Genomic DNA, 22,809 nt, shown 5'->3' on the forward strand with positions numbered 1-22,809 from the left:
GGAATTGTGGGTGCTGCGGCCGCCATTAGTCAGCGGCTGTGGGGAAGAGTTTTATTGCAGGCTGACGGAAGGTAGGTCCCCGGCCGCCTGTGTAGATCTTTTTGTTGCTTCAGTTTGAGCTGGAGTGGAGATGGAGGAGAAGCTGCTGCGTTTAACCCCCAGTACTTCTGAGCCCAGGAGGACCCAACAATTTCCAATGTGAGACTGTCAAGGGAGATGGATTCTGGGGAGATTAGATTGTTAAACAGATACTCTCAATACAATGTAAAAGAGTATTGTTTTAGGAACAAGTATTTCTGTACAGGCTTTTAATCCAGTTCACATATACAGATTTGCTTTAATTCATTCTTGGGATGTGGGTGTCGCTCGCAAGAACAGCAAATATTGCCAATCCCCAGTTGCCCATTGAGAAGGTGGTGGTGAGTCACCTTCTTGAACTGCTGCAGTCCGTGTGGTGAAGTTACTCCCACAATGTTGTTCAGTAAGGAGTTCCAGGATTTTGACCCAGCAACAATGAATATGTCTAAGTCAGGATGGTGTGTGACTTGGAGGGGAACTTGGAGATGATGGTGCTCCCATGCAACAGCTGCCCTTGTCCTTCTAGGTGGTGGAGGTTGTGGGTTTTGGAGGTTCTGTCAAAGTTCTGGTCGAGTTGCAGATGTATAAAGTTCCTTTCCTTCGACCCCTCCCCCTCCCACCTCTCTCTCTCTCCTCCCATTGAGGCCAGAGTCTTGTGTAGGCCCAGACCAGGTGGCGGATTCCCTTCCCTGAGGGACATCAGTGAACCAGTTGGGTTTTTATGACAATCCGGCAGCTTTCATGGTCACTTGTTTCTGCTGCCGACCCCACAACTGACCAGATTCATTGAGCTCAATTTCACAACCTGCTTTTGTTTTCTTGTGGGTTTTCTCTCACGCTCCCTGTTTTATATTAATTTTATTTACAGGGCATTAGAAGGTGAGGATTTACAGACGGTAAGCTCAAACCAAACATCACGTCAAGATCTGACAGAGTCACTCGACTCATCGGATCTGAATATCAACTGCCTCTGAACATGGAAGCAAAACGCACCATTCACAGCGGGGAGAAACCGTACACGTGTTGTGTGTGTGGAAAAGGCTTCAGCCGATCCTCTGACATATCGACACACAAGCACAGTCACACCGGGAAGAGGCCGTTCACCTGCTCCGTGTGTGGGAAGGGATTCACTCAGGCATCCAACCTGCTGAGACACCAGCGAGTTCACACTGGGGAGACGCTGTTCACCTGCTCTGAGTGTGGGACGAGATTCACTAATTTATCCGACCTTCTAACACACCAGCGAGTTCACACCGGGGAGAGGTTGTTCACCTGCCCTGAGTGTGGGAAGGGATTCACTCGTAAATCCCACCTGCTGAGACACCAGCGAGTTCACACTGGGGAGAGGCCGTTCACCTGCCCTGAGTGTGGGAAGGGATTCACTGATTCATCCACCCTGCTGAATCATCAGCGAGTTCACACTGGGGAGAGGCCATTCACCTGCTCCGTGTGTGGGAAGGGATTCACTCAGTCATCCAACCTGCTGACACACCAGCTAGTTCACACTGGGGAGAGGCCGTTCACCTGCTCTGAGTGTGGGAAGGGATTTACTCAGTCATCCACCCTGCTGAGACACCAGCGAGTTCACACTGGGGAGAGGCGGTTCACCTGCTCCGTGTGTGGGAAAGGATTCACTCGTTCATCCCACCTGCTGAAACACCAGCAAATTCACAAGTGACAGCAGGGGTTGGATTCTGTTGTTATTGCTGCTGTTAATCACATCCAGGACTGAACCATGTTCATTCTGACAGTTGGGGTTTGATTCTGATGTTAATCACCCCTATAACTGGGCTGGAGTTTTAATATTCTGGATAGATGTCAAATAAATCAGCTGTGTGTTAAACACATTGTTGTAGATTTTTGTCTACAAACTGGGGGACGGATCGTACGGGGGAACAGATCTTCAGCCTGGACACAGTCCTTCATGGCCACACTGAGAGGGGTAAACGGCACTTTGGCCTTTCTTGAGGTGTGTATGAAATGTGTCCCAGCCGCTCTCGGCCGTGGTTCAGAGCTCCCAGACCCAGAGCAGAAGGCTCCTCTAGAAATGAACCCCCAGTCCATTGTTTGTTCCTGTTATGGCCTCATTAACCTGCGTCACTACTTTTAGTGATTTGTGTATCTGGACCCCGAGATCACTTTGCTCCTCTACCCATTTAAACTCTTATTTTCCAAGTAGTGTGTCGCCTCCTTATTCTTCCTACCAAAACACACCACCTCACACTGATCTATACTGAAATGTATTTGCCAATTACATGCCCGTTCTGCAAATTTATTAATGTCTTCTTGCATTTTGTCGCAGTCTTCCTCAGTATTAACTCTATCTCCCAATTTGGTGTCATCGACAAATTTTTTAATTGTACCTCTGATTCCTGAGTCCAAATCGTTTATGTAAATGGTGAACAACAGTGGTCCCATGTGGAACACCACTGCCCACCTTTTGTCAGTCTGAGTAGCTACTCCCAACCCCTACTCTCTGTTTTCTGTTTTGTGACCAGCTTGCGATCCATAAACAGTCTGTAAGATCGACAAGATGACCCAGCTCAGGCCATGTGGAGTGAAGGGCCAGGCAATAGAATGGATCGAAAGATGGCCACAAAACCAAACTGATGCACTATCAATTGCTACAAAAGACTGGAGATTGAGAAAGTAATAAACAGGCTTTTATTACCAAAGAACAGAGCATGCCTCTTGTGGTTGCCTGGTATCCAAAAGGGCTGGAGGCTTCTGAGCAGCGACCTTTATACCCAGCCATGAGGGTGGAGCCAGGGGCGGAGTCAGCTGAGGCATGCACAGACAAGTACAACAATATGCAAGAGTGAACAACAGTACTAACAGTGAACAACAATACTAACAACAGTGGTTTACCACATTCACCCCTTGTTTAGAATTGAGTCCGGCGGGGTGAAGTGCACTAAAAATTCGTGTACTGAAGTCTATCAGGAGGCCTTGTAAGCCGTCCTGAGCGTCGCAGCAGCGGCGGTGATGGTGCAGCATCCAATGGTGAACCCGGTGTCTCGTTCAGAGGAGGTGTAGCAGGTGGCGGACCCTGGGGCTGCTGCATGCCGTCTACAGGGGTCAGAGCATGGGTAATGGGAGGTAGCAATGGTGGTCTCTCAGAGGCACCCGAAGGTGCGAGGTCCCGTGCGGGGACTGTGTCCTGGGGGTAGGCAGGAGTAGCGGTGGGTGGCGAAGAGGGTGTTTCAGGAGCACCTGCAGGTGCGAGGTCTCGAATGGAGACTGTGTCCTCCCGCCCGTCCGGGTACACCACGTAAGCATACTGCGGGTTGGCGTGGAGGAGGCTCACCCTCTCGACCAGGGGGTCCGCCTTATGGGTCCTCACGTGCTTCCGCAGTAGGACGGGACCTGGAGAAGTCAGCCATGTTGGTAGCGAAATCCCCGACGTGGACTTCCTGGGGAAGGAGAACATTCTCTCGTGAGGAGTGGCATTGGTGGGTGTACAGAGCAGCGACCGAATGGAATGGAGCGCCGCAGGGAGGACCTCCTGCCAGCGGGAGGTCGGAAGGCCCTTAGATTTTAAGTTTAAAAGGACTGCCTTCCAGACTGTCGCATTCTCCCTTTCCACCTGGCCGTTACCCCGGGGGTTGTAGCTGGTGGTCCTGCTTGTAGCAATGCCTCTCGCGAGCAGGTACTGCCGAAGTTCGTCGCTCATAAAAGATGAGCCCCTGTCGCTATGGATATAGCTAGGGAAACCGAACAAGGCGAAGAGGTCATTCAGACATTTAATGACCGTGGTACTGGTCATGTCCGAGCAAGGGATGGCAAACGGGAAACGGGAGTACTCATCAATTATATTGAGGAAGTACACATTGCGGTCAGAGGAGGGGAGGGGCCCTTTAAAATCGATGCTCAGCCGCTCGAAGGGGCGCGTGGCTTTGATCAGGCTCGCTCTGTCTGGCCTATAAAAATGCGGCTTGCACTCGGCACAGATCTGGCAGTTCCTGGTCATGGTCCTGACCTCCTCGATGGAGTAGGGCAGGTTACGGGATTTGATAAAATGGAAGAACCTGGTGACCCCCGGGTGGCAGAGGTCATTGTGGAGGGTCTGTAGCCTATCAACCTGCGCGTTGGCGCACGTACCACGTGATAGGGCATCTGGGGGCTCATTGAGTTTCCCGGGCCGGTACAAGATATCGTAATTGTAGGTGGAGAGTTCGATTCTCCACCTTAAGATCTTGTCATTCTTGATTTTGCCCCGCTGCTTATTATGAAACATAAAAGCCACTGAACGCTGGTCAGTGAGCAGGGTAAATCGTTTTCCGGCCAGGTAATGCCGCCAATGTCGCACGGCTTCCACAATGGCCTGGGCCTCCTTTTCGACAGAGGAGTGTCGAATCTCGGGGCCCTGGAGGGTCCTTGAGAAAAAGGCCACGGGTCTCCCCGCCTGGTTAAGGGTTGCAGCTAGGGCAAAGTCGGATGCGTCGCTCTCCACTTGAAAAGGAAGGGACTCATCCACAGCGTGCATTGTGGCCTTCGCAATGTCTCCTTTTATGAGAGTGAAGGCTGCACAGGCCTCTGCTGTCAGGGGGAAGGAGGCGGACTTGATGAGGGGTCGGGCTTTATCCGCATAGTTGGGCACCCACTGAGCATAGTAAGAGAAAAACCCCAGGCATCTCTTCAGTGCTTTCTGGCAGTGGGGGAGGGGGAGCTCCATAAGGGGGCGCATTCTATCGGGGTCTGGGCCGATGACTCCGTTCTCCACTACGCAGCCAAGAATAGCGAGGCGCGTAGTACGAAACATACATTTGTCTTTGTTGTATGTGAGATTCAGCCGCTGGGCCGTCCGGAGGAATTTCTCTAGATTAACGTCGTGGTCCTGCTGGTCGTGGCCGCAGATGGTGACGTTGTCTAGATATGGGAAAGTGGCCTGGAGCGCGTTCTGGTCAACCATCCGGTCCATCTCCCGTTGGAAGACAGAAACTCCGTTGGTGACGCCGAAGGGAACTCTGAGAAAGTGATAGAGCCGACCGTCAGCTTCAAAAGCTGTGTACTGGCGGTCCTCAGCCCTGATGGGGAGCTGGTGGTATGCCGACTTCAGATCAATCGTCGAGAACACCCGGTATTGTGCTATCTGATTGACCATGTCAGATATGCGGGGGAGTGGGTATGCATCTAGTTGGGTGTAGCGATTGATCGTCTGGCTGTAGTCAATAACTAGGCGCTGTTTTTCGCCAGTCTTCACTACCACCACTTGTGCTCGCCATGGGCTGGTGCTACTTTCAATAATCCCTTCCTTCAGGAGTCTCGCTACCTCGGATTTAATGAAGCTCCTATCCCCAACACTGTAACGCCTGCTTTTGGTAGCGATGGGCTTACAGTCGCGGGTGAGGTTAGCGAACAAGGAGGGGGGGGGAACTTTAAGGGTGGAGAGGCTGCAAATGGTGCACGGCGGGCGATTTAAAAGCTGCTGGCTGCAGACTGTGAGTGGGGGGAGGGGTCCGTCATACGCTAATGTGACACTCTTAAGGTGGCACTGAAAATCCAACCCCAGTAGAACGGCAGCGCAGAGATGGGGCAGGACCAGAAGTTTAAAATTTTTGTATTCTGTGCCCCTTACTGAAAGGGTCACTACACAGTAGCCACCGACGTCCGCTGACTGGGCTTTGGAAGCCAAAGAGATCCGATGGCGCGTCGGCAGGACCGGGAGAGAGTAACTGCGCACCGTGTCGGGGTGGATAAAGCTCTCCGTGCTCCCGCTGTCAAAAAGGCAGGTAGTGGCGCGGCCGTTTACCGTAATATCCATCATGGACCTGGACAGTTGATGAGGGAGAGATTGGTCCAGCGTCACGGAGGCCAGCGTATGGTCGAGCGAGTCGATGTGGTCGTCAGATGAGGCGGTGGTTGAGTCCGGCTCCCCCGTGGTTGAAGTCGGAGGCGTCCAAGATGGCGGACAAAATGGCGGCGCCCACGGTCCCGATCCCCACGTGGCTGGGGGAGCCCAAGATGGCGGACAAGATGGCTGCGCCCACGGTTCGCACGCAGCGCTGCTGGCGTTAGCGGTCTTCCCTTTGCAGGCGCTAACGTAGTGACCTTTCTTCCCGCAGCCGGAGCAGGTAGCATTCTTTGCGGGGCAGCGTGCTCTAGGGTGTTTAGCTTGGCCACAAAAATAGCATTTTTGTGCCTTGGACATCGCTGCAGCAGTCGGAGGTGGCGGTCCCATGGCCCAAGATTGCGGCGTCCACGGCGCGGGGCGATGAGGGGAGAAAGCGTCCATATTTCTGTGGGCCGCGTCGAGCGAGAGCACGAGGGACACTGCCTTTGTCAGGTCTATTTCACCCTTCTCCAGCAGCCTCTGCCGGGAGTAGTCGGACCTTAGACCCGCAACGAAAGCGTCTCGTATCAATCCCTCCGCATGTGCCGCGGCCGATACTTCCTTGCAGTCGCAGCCGCGTCCGAGTACCCGCAGTGCCCGTAGGAAGGCTTCCACCGATTCCCCGGGCTGCTGTCTGCGAGATCTTAAAAGGTGCCTGGCATAGACCGTGTTAACCGGGCGTGCATACTGCCCTTTCAGTAGGTCGATAGCCGCCGCGTAGGTCGTCGCATCTTGGATTAAAGTATAGACTTGGTGGCTCACCTTCGAGGCCAGGATTTTCAGTTTATTTTCATCAAGAGTCACGGTCGAGGCTTCCAGATACGCCTCAAAGCAACGCAGCCATTGTGCGAATTTAGTCGACGAACCCGCTTCTTGGGGGTCTAGGTCCAGGCATGTTGGTCTGAGGGCTCGCAGCAGCGCCTGCTGCTCAGCGTTTTGCGCCATCGGTTGATCAGCATCCGCAGCCAACATTTAACTTTGGTAATAAAATTGATGCACTATCAATTGCTACAAAAGACTGGAGATTGAGAAAGTAATAAACAGGCTTTTATTACCAAAGAACAGAGCATGCCTCTTGTGGTTGCCTGGTATCCAAAAGGGCTGGAGGCTTCTGAGCAGCGACCTTTATACCCAGCCATGAGGGTGGAGCCAGGGGCGGAGTCAGCTGAGGCATGCACAGACAAGTACAACAATATGCAAGAGTGAACAACAGTACTAACAGTGAACAACAATACTAACAACAGTGGTTTACCACACAAACAATTGACAAAAAGGGAGAAAATAGAATGAGTTGAAATTAGCAAGAAATATAACAACAGACTGTAAGAGCTTCTAGTATGTAAAAAGAACGAGAGTAGCTAAAGCAAGTGTTGGTCCATTAGAGGCTGAGACAGGAGAAATTATATTGGGGAACAAGGAAATGGCCGAGACTTTAAACACCTTTTTTGTACCTGTCTTCACAGTAGAAGACACAAAAAGTAGACCAAAAATAGTGGGGAACCAAGGGGCTACTGAGAGCGAGGAACTTAAAGTCATTAATATCAGTAGAGATAAAATACTTGAGACACTAATGGGACTAAAAGCTGACAAATCCCCTGGACCTGATGGCCTACATCCTAGGGTTCTAAAAGAGGAGGCTGCGGAGATAGTGGATGCATTGGTAGTGATCTTCCAAAATTCCCTAGATTCAGGAATGGTCCCAGTGAATTCAAGAAAGGAGAGAAAACAGGGAACTACAGGCCAGTTAGCCTGACATCAGTCATCGGGAAAATGCTGGAATCCAATATTAAGGAAGTGGTATTAGGGTACTTAGAAAATCATAATATGATTAGGCAGAGTCAACATGGTTTTATGAAAGGTAAATTGTGTTTGACAAATTTATTAGAGTTTTTTGAGGATGTAACTAGCAGGGTAGATAAAGGGGAACCAGTGGATGTAGTATATTTGGATTTCTGCAAGGCATCGATAAAGTGCCGCATAAGAGGTTGTTAAGCAAGATAAGGGCTCATGGGGTTGGAGGTAATGTATTGGCATGGATAAAGGATTGGTTAATAGATGGAAAAGAGAGTTGGGATAAATGGGTCATTTTCAGATTGGCAGGCTGTAACTAGTGGGGTGCCGTAAGGATCAGTGCCTCAGCTATTTACAATTTATATTAATGACTTAGATGAAGGGACTGATTGCAATGTTTCCAATGCAAGTTTGCTGATGATACAAAGCTAGGTGGGACAGTAAGCTGTGAGGAGAACACAGAGTCTGCAAAGGGATATAGATAGACTAAGTGAGTGGGCAGTAAGGTGGCAAATGGAGTATAATGTGGGGAAATGTGAGGTTATTCACTTTGGTAGAACGAACAGAAAAATAGAATATTTTTTAAATGGTGGTAAACTATTAAATGTTGGTGTCCAGAGAGATTTAGGTGTCCTCATACAAGAAACAGAGAGTTAGCATGCAGGTACAGCAAGCAATTAGGAAGGCAAATGGCATGTTGGCCTTTATTGCTAGAGGGTTGGTGTATAAGAGTAAGGAAGTCTTGCTCCAATTGTACAGGGCCTTGGTGAGACCACACCTGGAGTATTGTGCACAGTTTTGATCTCCTTATCTAAGGAAGGATATACTTGCCTTGGAGGCGGTGCAACGAAGGTTCACTAGATTGATTCCTGGGGTGAGAGGGCTGTCCTATGAGGAGAGATTGTGTAGAATGGGCCGATACTCTCTGGAGTTTAGAAGAATGAGAGGTGATCTCATTAAAACATATAAGATTCTGAGGGGGATTGACAGGGTAGATGCTGAGAGGCTGTTTCCCCTGGCTGGAGAGTCTAGAACTAGGGGGGCAGATTCTCAGGATAAGAGGTTCGGCCTTTTAAGACGGAGATCAGGACCTACACCATATGGACTGCAGCGGTTCAAGAAGGCGGCTCACCACCATCTTCTCAAGGGCAATTAGGGATGGGCACTAAATGCAGGCCTAGCCAGCGACACCCACATCCCATCAATGAATAAAAAAATTTTTTTTTTTAATTCTTCACACAGAGGGTTGTAAATCTTTGGAATTCTCTGCCCCAAAGTGCTGTGGATGCTCAGTCGTTGAGTATATTCAAGGCTGAGATAGTTCAATATTTGGACTCCAGAGGAATCAAGGGATATGGGGATAGGGCAGGAAAGTGGAGATGAGGTAGAAGATCAGCCATGATCTTAATGAATGGTGGAGCAGGCTCGAGGGGCCGTATGGCCCACTCCTACTCCTGCTCCTGATTCTTATGTTCTTATTTAAAATAGAAATCAGAGGGTTGGAGTTAAGGGTAGTTTGTTGCCATCTTTCTATCCATTCTGCTGCCTGGCCCTTGACTCCACATGGCCTGACCGTGGTCATCTTGTAGACCGTACATATTACAGACACAGTGGTGGAGGGGGTGGATATCGAGTCCTGTGGCAGGGGCTCTGATGGATTTCTCCGTCCCGTGTGTTTTGAGGCATCACTAGTTGCATTTTTCACCTCTTTCCACCTTTAAAAAAAAATCTTTTTGCCAGTTTATTAAAGCCATTAAAAACTTCCCAGATAAGTCACACAAAAAAATGAGGCCTTGTATGTTTCTGTCAGAATGACAGGCCTGAACTCGAGTTAGAAATCACAGTTAGAAAACATTCAGCAATTAAACCAGACTGGGCGGGGCCTGAGGTGTGAGTTAGGAATGGAAAAGTGGAGGCTAATGTCCTTTGCACCAGGGCTGAGGACCCGGCACTCAGGTTTCTGTATAATTTATTTATTAATTTTGTTTAATGCCCAATATTGCAGGGCAGTGTCCTCGGCCCAACCATCTTCAGCTACTTTATCAATGATCTTCCCTCCATCATAATGTCAGAAGTGGGGTGCGGCATAGTGGTTAGCACTGTTGCCTCACAGCGCCAGGGACCTGGGTTCGATTCCGGCCTCGGGTGACTGTCTGTGTGGAGTTTGCACATTCTCCCCGTGTTTGCGTGGGTTTCCTCCGGGTGCTCCGGTTTCCTCCCACAGTCCAAAGATGTGCGGGTTTGGTTGATTGGCTATGATAAATTGACCCTTAGTGTTAGGGGGATTAAATACGTGGGGTTACGGGGATAGGGTGGGATATGTGTCGGTGCAGGCTCGATGGGCCAAAATGGCCTCTATCTGCACTGTGGGGTTTCTGTGATTCTGTGACTGCACAGTGTTCAGTGCCATTCGCAACTCCTCAGATAATGAAGCAGTCCATGCCCGCATGCAGCAAGACCCGGATGACATTCAGGCTTGGGCTGACAAGTGGCAGGTAACATTCACGCCACAGAAGTGCCAGGCAATGACTATCTCCAACAAGCGAGAGTCTAACCACTGCCCCTTGACATTCAATGGCATTACCATCGCCAAATCCTCCACCATCAACATGCTGGGGGTCACCATTGACCAGAAACTTAACTGGACCAGCCACATAAATACTGTGGCTATAAGAGCTGGTCCAAGGCTGGGTATTCTGTGATGAGTGTCTCACCTCCTGACTTCCCAAAGCCTTTCCACCATCTACAAGGCACAAGGAGTGTGATGGAATACTCTCCACTTGCCTGGATGAGTGCAGCTCTAACAACACTCAAGAAGCTCGACACCATCCAGGACAAAGCAGCCCGCTTGATTGGCAACCCATCCACCACCTTAAACATTCACTCCCTCCACCACCGGCGTACCATAGCTGCAGTGTGTACCACCTACAAGATGCACTGCAGCAACTCACCAAGGCTTCGGCAGCACCTCCCAAACCCGCGACCTCTACCACCTGAAGGACAAAGGCAGCAGGCGCATGGGAACACCACCACTTCCAGGTTCCCCTCCAAGTCACACACCACCCTGAGTTGGAAATATATTGCTGATCCTTCATCGTCGCTGGGTCAAAATCCTGGAACTCCCTCCCTAACAGCACTGTGGGAGCACCTTCACCACACGGACTGCAGCGGTTCACGAAGGCGGCTCACCACCAGCAACTCCAGGGCAATTAGGGATGGGCAATAAATGCTGGCCTTGCCAGTGACGCCCACATCCCAGGAACGAATCTAAAAATAAAATCTCCACCTGACCGGCAGCTCCTCTTGCTGTCTGACACAGACGGGGTTTCCCAATGGAGGGCTCTCTACGCGGGGGTCCTTCCCTGCAACATTGGGGATCTGGGGTGGAGACTGTTGCAAGGAGCTGTCGTGCGCACAGTTTTTAAATTCCTTTCTGGACTCCAAGGTCAGATGTGGTTTCTGTGGCCTAGAGGAGTCCATGGGCCGTGTATATATTCAGTGTGAGAGGTTGCAGCCCCTGTGTAGTTACCTGAAGGGGCTGCTCCTCAACTCTTGGTTACACTTTAGCCCCACGCTCCTAATCTTTGCCCGCCCGGTGTGGAGGCGGGTGGGGAAGTCGAAGGATCTTCTCCTGGACCTGCTCTTGGGCCTGGTGAAAACAGCAATTTGTAGGCCCAGGATGGGCTGGGCCCATGGGGGGGTCACTCTGGCTGCCTGCCTCTCTCCCGCGGTCTTGTCCCTGCCCAGGTGGCCCTGGAGAGGGAGCAGGCGGTGTCCACCGGTTCACTTGATACCTTCCTCGACCGGTGGGCACCTCGGGTTAAAGAGGCGATAATCGATCCTCACAATCACATTATGATTGAATTATTATTTGTGAGTGTCGCTGTATTGTACAGTTATTATTCATAGAATAGATTCATAGAAACTTACAGCACAGAAAGAGGCCATTCGGCCTGTCGTGCCTGTGCCGGCTCTTTGAAAGAGTCGTCGTGTTTAGTCCCACATCCTCACTGTTTGTCCGTAACCCTGTCAGTTGCTCCAGTTCCCGTCCAACTCTGCTTTACAATTATTAACAGAATCAGCTTCCACCATCTTTTCAGGTCGAGCGTTCCAGATCCCCACAACTCTCTGAGTGGGAACATTTCTCCTCATCTCTCCTCTAGATCCTTTGACAATATTTTTGAATCTTTGACCTCTAGTTATTGACCCACTCACCAGAGCGAATGTTTCTTTCCCTATTTATTCTGTCAAAATCTCTCACCATCTTGAAAACCTCTATTAAGTCACCTCTGAACCTTCTCTGTTCCAAGGAGGACAGTCCGAACTTTTCCAACCTCTCCTCAGAACTGAAGTCCCTCATCCCGGGTAACATCCCGGTAAACCTCCTCTGGGCCCTTTCTAAGGCCTTTACACCTTTCCTCAAGTGTGGGGCCCAGAATTGCCCACAACACTCCAGCTGAGGCCTAACCTGTGATTTATGAAGTTCCAGCATCATCTCTCTGCTTTTATATTCTATTCCCCTGGTTATAAACCCAAGTAACCGGTTATTGTTTGTTTAATATCTGTGGGGCACTGGGGCACTTGCCTTAATGGGTTTTGCTCCCGTCTGGTGTCACTGGGGCAACTTAGAGTCACCCCTACAGGTGGTGAGAAATGGCCCAATCTCAATCGGTCGACAAATAAATGAATTTTCTCTTCACCAATTCAGGGTTTTAATTCTTTACCCGGAATTTGTGACGCGGCAGAATGGGCCCCATCAATGACAACCCGATCCTAGTGCGCCGGCTCATCACTGGACTGTGCTCTGAGCTTGTGCAGTGCGAGTGGTGGAGACGGACTGAGGCATGTGTCCTCCTGGGAGGGGAACCAGGTAAAGAGGGCGAGTGTCCTCCTTGGAGGGGAACCAGGTAAAGAGGGCGGGTGTCCTCCTTGGAGGGGAACCAGGTAAAGAGGGCGAGTGTCCTCCTTGGAGGGGAACCAGGTAAAGAGGGTGAGTGTCCTCCTTGGAGGGGAACCAGGTAAAGAGGGCAAGTGTCCTCCTTGGAGAGGAACCAGGTAAAGAGGGCGAGTGTCCTCCTTGGAGGGGAACCAGGTAAAGAGGGCGAGTGTCCTCCTTGGAGGGGAACCAGGTAAAGAGGGCGAGTGTCCTCCTTGGAGGGGAACCAGGTAAAGAGGGTGAGTGTCCTCCTTGGAGGGGAACCAGGTAAAGAGGGCAAGTGTCCTCCTTGGAGGGGAACCAGGTAAAGAGGGTGTGTGAGCTCCTTGGAGGGGAACCAGGTAAAGAGGGCGAGTGTCCTCCTTGGAGGGGAACCAGGTAAAGAGGGTGGGTGTCCTCCTTGGAGGGGAACCAGATAAAGAGGGCGAGTGTCCTCCTTGGAGGGGAACCAGACAAAGAGGGCGAGTGTCCTCCTTGGAGGGGAACCAGGTAAAGAGGGCGAGTGTCCTCCTTGGAGGGGAACCAGGTAAAGAGGGCATGTGTCGTCCTTGGAGAGGAACCAGACAAAGAGGGCGAGTGTCCTCCTTGGAGGGGAACCAGGTAAAGAGGGCGAGTGTCCTCCTTGGAGGGGAACCAGGTAAAGAGGGCGAGTGTCCTCCTTGGAGGGGAACCAGGTAAACAGGGCGAGTGTCCTCCTTGGAGGGGAACCAGGTAAAGAGGGCAAGTGTCCTCCTTGGAGAGGAACCAGGTAAAGAGGGCGAGTGTCCTCCTTGGAGGGGAACCAGGTAAAGAGGGCGAGTGTCCTCCTTGGAGGGGAACCAGGTAAAGAGGGCATGTGTCCTCCTTGGAGGGGAACCAGGTAAAGAGGGCGAGTGTCCTCCATGGAGGGGAACCAGACAAAGAGGGCGAGTGTCCTCCTTGGAGGGGAACCAGGTAAAGAGGGCGAGTGTCCTCCTTGGAGGGGAACCAGGTAAAGAGGGTGGGTGTCCTCCTTGGAGGGGAACCAGGTAAAGAGGGCATGTGTCCTCCTTGGAGGGGAACCAGACAAAGAGGGCGAGTGTCCTCCTTGGAGGGGAACCAGGTAAAGAGGGCGAGTGTTCTCCTTGGAGGGGAACCAGGTAAAGAGGGCGAGTGTCCTCCTTGGAGGGGAACCTACCCTCAAAAAAGTGAAATATCTTGGAGGAGGGACTAAGAGGAGGATGAGCGGTGTGCCACAGAGCTGGAGTATCTACTTAACGGAGTGGCTTGCTAAAGAGAGTGTTAAGGGGAATTTGGTGAGAATGGGAATTGGATGCTGAGGGGGAAGGAGGTGCTCAGTAATTTAAACCAGGAGCAACAGTAAATAATAAATAATCACACCGGAGGACACAAAAAAAATGTGACATCATAATCAACACACAGCAGAGCAAATTAACCTGAGTATAATCGGTAATAGCATCGATATCACTTTGTGTGTTTAGTCTCTTTAGTGGTTAGTGTTAAGCTTGACTTAGTAAGGATTTATTAGTGCAAGTAAGTGTACTCTTTTTCATGCACACTTAAACAAATAAACTAAATAATAAAACTTTAAAATGAAACTTAAATTAAAATTTTGTTGCCGGTGGTGATGATGCACTCCAGTCTCCGCAGTGCCCACCAGTCGCTGAAGGCCTCGAGCGTGCCGGCGGACACCGCGTGCTCCATCTCCAGGGCCACCTTGGCACGGAAGGCCTCGAGCGTGCCGGCGGACACCGCGTGCTCCATCTCCAGGGCCACCCGGGCGTGAACGTGGCCGCGGTGCAAGTAAGGGTAAGTCAAAGGAAATGATGTAAATGATTAAATTGTAACTACTTTTAAAGATGCTCATAACTGACAAATAGCGAAGTAATTAATCACAGTTCAAGAAATAAACTACAGATAACAAAAAATAAATTCATTCATTCATTAACAAAGCCCAGGCAGTGTGTGGGGATTGTAGTATGTGGGAGTTTGTGAACGAGACTGTCCCAGACGGCCACATCTGCAGCAAATGTCTCTGCCTCATGACATTCCAGCTCAGAGTCAGTGAGCTGAAGTCTGAGCTAGAGACACTCCGACATATAAGGGAGGAGCAGGAATTACTGGATAATTTACTCCAGTACAGTCACACACCAGAAGAAAGCACAGGTGCAGGAAGGGGAGACTGTGACTGTCAGTCAGTCGGGAAAGGGGAATGTAGGAGAAGTAGTGAAGGAAGTCCAGCAGACACTGCTCCTGTCCAACAGGTACAAAGTACTCAATACCTGTGAGGATCAGGAGAAAGACTGGGAAGGACAGCTAGAATGCTGCCCAAGGCACCATGGAACAGGTGGCTGTCCAACGGGTGGAGGAGCAGAGTGGAAACATTGTCATATAGGGGATTCTATAATTAGAAGAATAGATAGTAGACTTTACAGTCAGGATCGAGAGTCCCGAAGGGTGTGTTGCCTTTCTGGTGTCAGGGTAAGGGACACCTCAAAATGGCTGGAAAAGAATCTGGACACCAAATCCAGGGACCACTTACACTGTGACACCAAATCCAGGGACCACTTTCACTGAGACGATAAATGGAAATCAGAGAGCCTCAGTATGGAGAATGGTCATGTTGGTGAAACCTGCTTTAATGAGGGTGAAAGGCGGGTAATGGATGAAGATATGATGGTGGAATCAGATGGTGACAGGTTATTTTCAGAAGCCCTTTTCAGGCAGGCCAATGATTGGATGTAACCAGCCCAACACCTGGATCCGCCTGTTCTTGTCCCCAAATCCCAAAGTCTAATGTCCCTGATGTCTTTTTCTGTGAGAAATGTCGAGATGTGAAAGAAGAGAAAAAATCAGGCTCCAGCCAGAAAGAAGGTTCCTTAAATGAACAATTCATGAGGCTGTTTTGTGACTTGTCTGTGTGAGGTTAAAAAACATGAAATGAAAAAAGATGCGTCCAGTGACACTGGTGTTGTTAATAGTGGTTTTGAACCCTAATCACTAACTCCTAAGCCTAACCTCCAATTGACTACCCCCAGCCACTAACCCCAATCCTAACCAATAACCACTAACCCTTAACCACTAACCCCTAAGCTTACACCCTAACCCCAGCCCCTAACAAAGGATCATTGACAGGGATCAATGGAGCAGAAAGACCTGATAATGGAAGTATTTGAAACAATTATCTCGATTAAAGAAATAGTGCAAGGTATGTTAGTAACAAGAGATTAAATCAACGAGACCATCAAGCTCAGAAATTAATATTACAAAGATCAGAACATTTCAAAGGTTATCACGTGTATTACGTGTGGAGGAGTTTTACTAAATCGAATCCACAAAGGGTAATACAGATACAGATGATAACACATTTCAAAACTTATGCAAGATAGTTCTATAAAGCTATGGTTCAAAGGAATTGCAGCTGAGTACTCTTTTGTGCTAACAAATAAACTGTAACTTAACTTAAAACATTAAAGGAAACTTAATAATTAAATTAACATTTCATTACCTGTGGTGATGATGCACTCCAGTCCCTGCGGTGTGCAGATGAGTGTAAGTGAGACACTACAGTTCAGTCTATGACACCCACAAGCTTGGGGTTTGATGTGGTAGAAGGTGAATTAGATGAGAACGGAAATAATCTAGAGTAAGAAAAGATCCAACAATTAAACATTCGGTAACAGAACATCAATTGTTCTTCTCTTATCATGGAGATATCAAATATTTGACACAGTGTGTTTGAAACAAAGCTGATTTATTCACTATTTATACAGAATATTAATCTCCAGTGCAGGTACAGGGGTTATTAAGATCAGAAGAAACAAACCATATCTGCTGGAATGAACATGGTTCAGTCCTCAAAGCAATCACAGTAAATCATGTTCTGGTCACTAATCTGGTCTTTCAATGGGGGGGCTTTTACCCAGCATTCCCCGCGGTGGGGAATGTGCCGCACCCAGACTGCAAGAGCCCAGCGCGCAGGCGCGGTAGGGGAGGGTATATTGAGCATGCGCTGTGCGTTACTGGAGACGGACAGACGAAGAGGAACAAAAACCGGGAACGCGCTTCCGCACCGGGAAAGAATCGGCTGCGCAGAGGAGCAATGAACCGGGAGGTGGGTGCGGATGCTTCATAAACAACTGGGATAGTCTGCAAGCCCCGAATAATAACCTGAAGATCCCGTGTTTGCAGCTGCGGGGATTTCTTCCGCGAGCCGGCCCAGGTTTACTGCCGCCAGCTTTGTAAAGGAGTGCGGAAAGTTCCGTACGATGCTATTTTGATTCAGTGTGTAACCGAATGCATGCGCGGCCATCTTAGTACAGGTACTTGGAGTGGGCGAGGCTTCGGTGTCTGCTTCCAACTGGGTCCCAGTGCCCGGGAGAGACAATCAATGTCTCAGTTATTCTATCCTCACGCTCCACACAGGGCATTTCTCACCGTCTCTCCTGAAGGTGCTGGTAAGTGCCAAGCTTAGAGTTTACATGCCATAGAATTGTAAGAGAAGAGCCCCAGAAGGTTGTGGGTTCAAAACCCACTCCAGAGATTGAGCTCAAAAATCTAGGCTGACACTCCAGTACAGTGCTGAGGGAGTGCTGCACTGTCAGTAGTACCGTTTTTCGGATGAGATGTTAAACCGAGTCTGTTCTCTCAGGTGGATGTAAAAGACCCCAGGACACTATTTTGAAGAAGAGCAGGGGAGTTATCCCCGGTGTCCTGGCCAATATTTACCCCCCAATCAACATCATTAAAAAAAACCAGATTATCGAGTCATTATCACATTGCTGATTGTGGGAGCTTGCTGTGTGCAAACTGGCTGCCCCCGTCCTACACTGCAACAGTGACTACACTTCAAAAAGTACTTCATTGGCTGTAAAGTGCTTTGGACGTGCAGTGGTGGTGAAAGGCGCTATTGAAATGCAAGTCTTTTGTTCTATCAGAGCTGCGCCCCCCCCCCCCCCCACACCCCGTACGGCCTCAGGGCTGGACTCCCCCCTCCTCCCCCCCCCAGCCCTTGTACAGTCCCGGGGCTGGACTCTCCCCCTGTACAGTCCCGGGGCTGGACTCTCTCCCCCTGTACAGTCCCGGGGCTGGACTCTCTCCCCCTGTACAGTCCCGGGGCTGGACTCTCTCCCCCTGTACAGTCCCGGGGCTGGATTCTCTCCCCCTGTACAGTCCCGGGGCTGGACTCCCTCCCCCTGTACAGTCCCAGGGCTGGACTCTCCCCCTGTACAGTCCCGGGGCTGGACGCTCCCCCTGTACAGTCCCGGGGCTGGACTCTCCCCCCTGTACAGTCCCGGGGCTGGACTCTCTCCCCCTGTACAGTCCCGGGGCTGGACGCTCCCCCTGTACAGTCCCGGGGCTGGACTCTCCCCCCTGTACAGTCCCGGGGCTGGACTCTCTCCCCCTGTACAGTCCCGGGGCTGGACTCTCTCCCCCTGTACAGTCCCGGGGCTGGACTCTCTCCCCCTGTACAGTCCCGGGGCTGGACTCTCTCCCCCTGTACAGTCCCGGGGCTGGACTCTCTCCCCCTGTACAGTCCCGGGGCTGGACTCTCTCCCCCTGTACAGTCCCGGGGCTGGACTCTCTCCCCCTGTACAGTCCCGGGGCTGGACTCTCTCCCCCTGTACAGTCCCGGGGCTGGACTCTCTCCCCCTGTACAGTCCCGGGGCTGGACTCTCTCCCCCTGTACAGTCCCGGGGCTGGACTCTCTCCCCCTGTACAGTCCCGGGGCTGGACTCTCTCCCCCTGTACAGTCCCGGGGCTGGACTCTCTCCCCCTGTACAGTCCCGGGGCTGGACTCTCTCCCCCTGTACAGTCCCGGGGCTGGACTCTCTCCCCCTGTACAGTCCCGGGGCTGGACTCTCTCCCCCTGTACAGTCCCGGGGCTGGACTCTCTCCCCCTGTACAGTCCCGGGGCTGGACTCTCTCCCCCTGTACAGTCCCGGGGCTGGACTCTCTCCCCCTGTACAGTCCCGGGGCTGGACTCTCTCCCCCTGTACAGTCCCGGGGCTGGACTCTCTCCCCCTGTACAGTCCCGGGGCTGGACTCTCTCCCCCTGTACAGTCCCGGGGCTGGACTCTCTCCCCCTGTACAGTCCCGGGGCTGGACTCTCTCCCCCTGTACAGTCCCGGGGCTGGACTCTCTCCCCCTGTACAGTCCCGGGGCTGGACTCTCTCCCCCTGTACAGTCCCGGGGCTGGACTCTCTCCCCCTGTACAGTCCCGGGGCTGGACTCTCTCCCCCTGTACAGTCCCGGGGCTGGACTCTCTCCCCCTGTACAGTCCCGGGGCTGGACTCTCTCCCCCTGTACAGTCCCGGGGCTGGACTCTCTCCCCCTGTACAGTCCCGGGGCTGGACTCTCTCCCCCTGTACAGTCCCGGGGCTGGACTCTCTCCCCCTGTACAGTCCCGGGGCTGGACTCTCTCCCCCTGTACAGTCCCGGGGCTGGACTCTCTCCCCCTGTACAGTCCCGGGGCTGGACTCTCCCCCTGTACAGTCCCGGGGCTGGACTCTCCCCCTGTACAGTCCTGGGGCTGGACTCTCCCCCCCTGTACAGTCCCGGGGCTGGACTCTCCCTCTGTACAGTCCCAGGGCTGGACTCTCCCCCTGTACAGTCCCAGGGCTGGACTCTCCCCCTGTACAGTCCCGGGGCTGGACTCTCCCCCTGTACAGTCCCGGGGCTGGACTCTCCCCCTGTACAGTCCCGGGGCTGGACTCTCCCCCCTGTACAGTCCCGGGGCTGGACTCTCCCCCTGTACAGTCCCGGGGCTGGACTCTCCCCCTGTACAGTCCCGGGGCTGGACTCTCCCCCTGTACAGTCCCGGGGCTGGACTCTCTCCCTTCTAACAGGACTAGACAGACTAGATGCAGGAAGGATGTTCCCGATGGTCGGGGAGTCCAGAACCAGGGGTCACGGTCTAAGGATAAGGGGTAAGCCATTTAGGACAGAGATGAGGAGGAATTTCTTCACCCAGAGAGTGGTGAACCTGTGGAATTCTCTACCACAGAAGGCAGTTGAGGCCAATTCATTAAATATATTCAAGAAGGAGCTGTATATATTTCTTAAGGCTAAAGGGATCAAGGAATATGGAGAGAAAGCAGGAACAGGGCACTGAGTTTGGATGATCAGCCATGATCTCATTAAATGGCGGAACAGGCTCGAGGGGCCGAATGGCCTACTCCTGCTCCTATCTTCTATGTTTCTATGACATTAGTGAACCAGTTGGGTTTTTACGATAATCCGGCAGCTTTCATGGTCACTTGTTTCTACTGCCAGCCCCACAAATGACCAGATTCATTGAGCTCAATTTCACAACCTGCCTTTGTTTCTTTGTGGGTTCTCTCTCACGCTCCCTTTTTCTTGTTTTAAATTCATTTTACAGGGTATTAGAAGAGGAGGATTAGCAGACGGGAAACTCAAAACAAACATCACGTCAAGATCTGACGAAGCCACTCGATTCATTGGATCTGAATATCATCGGCCTTTGAACGCAAAAGCAAAGAGCACCGTTTACAGTGGGGAGAAACCGTACACGCGTTCTGTGTGTGGACGAGGCTTCAGCCGATCCTGTGGCCTGTCGAGACACAAGCGCAGTCACACTGGGGAGAAATGGAGTAAATGTGGGGATTGTGAGAAGGGATTCAAATATCCATTTGAGCTGGAAACTCAACGGTGCAATCACACCGGGGAGAGGCTGTTCACCTGCTCTGTATGTGGCAAGAGATGCACTTATTTCTCTGTCCTGCTGATATATCAGTGGGTTCACACTAATGAGAGTGAGTTTAAATGCATCGAGTGGGAGAAGAGCTTTAAATGCCCTGAGACACTGAGAGAGCACCAGCACATTCACAGCGCTTACATGTTGTTCAGCTGCTCTCACTGTGGGAAGAGGTTCAGGGCATCATCGCACGAGTTCACACCAGTGAGATGCTGTTCACCTGCTCCAAGTGTGGGAAGGGATTCACTCGTTCATCCACCCTGCTGAGACACCAGCGAGTTCACACTGGAGAGAGGTCATTTACCTGCTCCGAGTGTGGGAAGGGATTCACTCGTTCATCCACCCTGCTGACACATCAACTTGTTCACACTGGGGAGAGGCCGTTCACCTGCTCCGTGTGTGGGAAGGGATTCACTCAGTCATCCCACCTGCTGACACACCAACTTGTTCACACTGATAAGAGACCTTTTCAATGTTCTGATTGTGAGAAGAGATTTAAAAGCAGAAATGATCTGCTGAGACACCAGCGAGTTCACACTGGGGAGAGGCCGTTCACCTGCTCCGAGTGTGGGAAAGGATTTATTAATTCATCCAATCTGCTGAAGCACGGTCGAGTTCACACCGACGAGAGACCTTTTAAATGCCCGGACTGTGGGAAGTGCTATAAAAGTTCCGCGAACCTGACATGCCATCAAACTGTTCACACTGACGAGAGGCCATTCAGGTGCTCTCACTGCGGGACTGGGTTCAGGCGATCATTTGACCTCACTGTACACCAGCGCATTCACACTGGGGAGAGGCCTTTCACCTGCTTCGTGTGTGGGAAGGGATTCGCTCAGTCATCGAGCCTCACTGGACACCAACTTATTCACACCAATAAGAGACCTTTTAAATGTTCTGACTGTGAGAAGAGCTTTAAAAGCACAAATGATCTGCTGACACACCAGCGAGTTCACACTGGGGAGAGGCCGTTCACCTGCTCTGTGTGTGGGAAGCGATTCACTCGTTCATCCCACCTGCTGAGACACCAGCAAGTTCACACTGCAGAGAGGCCTTTTACATGTTCTGACTGTGAGGAGAGATTTAAAAGCAAAAAGGATCTGCTGAGACACCAGCAAGTTCACACTGGGGAGAGGCCGTTCACCTGCTCCGTGTGTGGGAAGGGATTCACTCGGTCATCCAACCTGCTGAGACACCAGCGAGTTCACACTGGGGAGAGGCCGTTCACCTGCTCAGTGTGTGGGAAGGGATTCACTCGGTCATCCCAACTGCTGAGACATCAGCGCGTTCACAAGTGACTGCAGGGGTTGGATTCTGCTGTTATTGCTGCTGTTAATCACATCCAGGACAGAACCATGTTCACTCTGACAGTTGGGGTTTGTTTCTGCTGATGTTAATAACCCTATAACTGGGCTGGAGTTTAATACAGGAATCCCTCCCCAACCGCAGGGGATATGCTCCTGAAAACCCCCGTGGTTGGTAAAACTGCGGTTGGCCAATATAAGACCCTAGGGGAAAAATGGGGTTAGGGGGAACGCGGCCGCATTAACACTCGTCAGAGCCTGTGTAAGTTGCTTGTTCTTTTAATAAACACAAATAAAATACACAATAACCCGACAAAAACAATAAATGTTCAAATAACACAATAAAAAAGATCTTAAAGAATTCTGCGACGACTCTTTTTTCTGAATATCTTTCTGGACCTGCTTGTATGATCTCATTAAATCCTCCAAACCTCGCTTGAATTTTAAACTACGCTCCAAGAATGGGTCAATCTCCATAAAGAGGTCCCAGAGATTATTGGCAAGGAGCATTGCCTTGCTAAGGTTGGCACTTGTCATCTTCGACTCCTTCACCATATCCTCGTCTTCATCCTCTGCCTCACTAGAATGCTGCATCAGCTCATCAAGGTCCTCCTCCGTCAACTCCTCGCCGTGCAACTCGAAACTCCTCGATGTCATCAGGCTGTATGTCGGCCAGCCCCTCGCCTCACAAACATCGCTCAACCTTCACAATGTGATCAACTTCAGCGTCAACTGGAGGGAAGCCTCGGAAGTCATTCACTGCCTCCTTCCAAAGTTTACCCCAGCAGGCGTTGATTGTCGTCCTCTTCAGTTCATCCATCGATTCTTTTATGTTGGTGATGCAGTCAGCGATGGTGTAATCCTTCCAGCAAGTTTTCACCATCACTGTTGCATCGTCCTCCATAGCCTCCATCATGCGGTCAAAGCTGCGTCGTATGTAGTATGCCTTGAAGGTGGCTATCACACCTTGGTCCATGGGTTGAAGGAGTGAAGTCGTGTTGGGGGGCAGAAAGATGACTTCGATATTAGGGTGGGCGAATTGGAGTGCCGGAGGGTGGCCGGGGGCATTGTCGAGGATGAGTAGGACCTTGAAGGCCAGATTTTCTTTCGCAAGGTACTGCTCCACGTCATGCACAAAACAGTTATGGAACCAGTCCATGAAGACTGCAGC

The 22,809-nt window shown here is 51.2% G+C and overlaps 1 protein-coding gene across 1 annotated transcript in view; it reads left to right on the top strand.

Annotated features, from left to right (window-relative positions):
• Window positions 1–628: 628 nt before the first annotated feature.
• LOC147119003 (uncharacterized) overlaps window positions 629–22,809 on the top strand; it is a 141,707-nt gene continuing 119,526 nt past the window's right edge. Inside the window, exons 1-4 of the mRNA XM_085984007.1 lie at window positions 629–1,529; window positions 11,148–11,163; window positions 21,086–21,628; window positions 22,299–22,494. Coding sequence (XP_085840133.1) covers window positions 1,055–1,529; window positions 11,148–11,163; window positions 21,086–21,628; window positions 22,299–22,494 — 1,230 coding nt within the window. The 5' untranslated portion in view covers window positions 629–1,054. The remainder of the gene's footprint in view (window positions 1,530–11,147; window positions 11,164–21,085; window positions 21,629–22,298; window positions 22,495–22,809) is intronic.

This window comes from Somniosus microcephalus, chromosome 4, assembly GCF_052327205.1.
Source record: "Somniosus microcephalus isolate GS21.2 chromosome 4, FLI_Smic_1.0, whole genome shotgun sequence".
NCBI classification, from domain to species: Eukaryota; Metazoa; Chordata; class Chondrichthyes; order Squaliformes; family Somniosidae; genus Somniosus; species Somniosus microcephalus.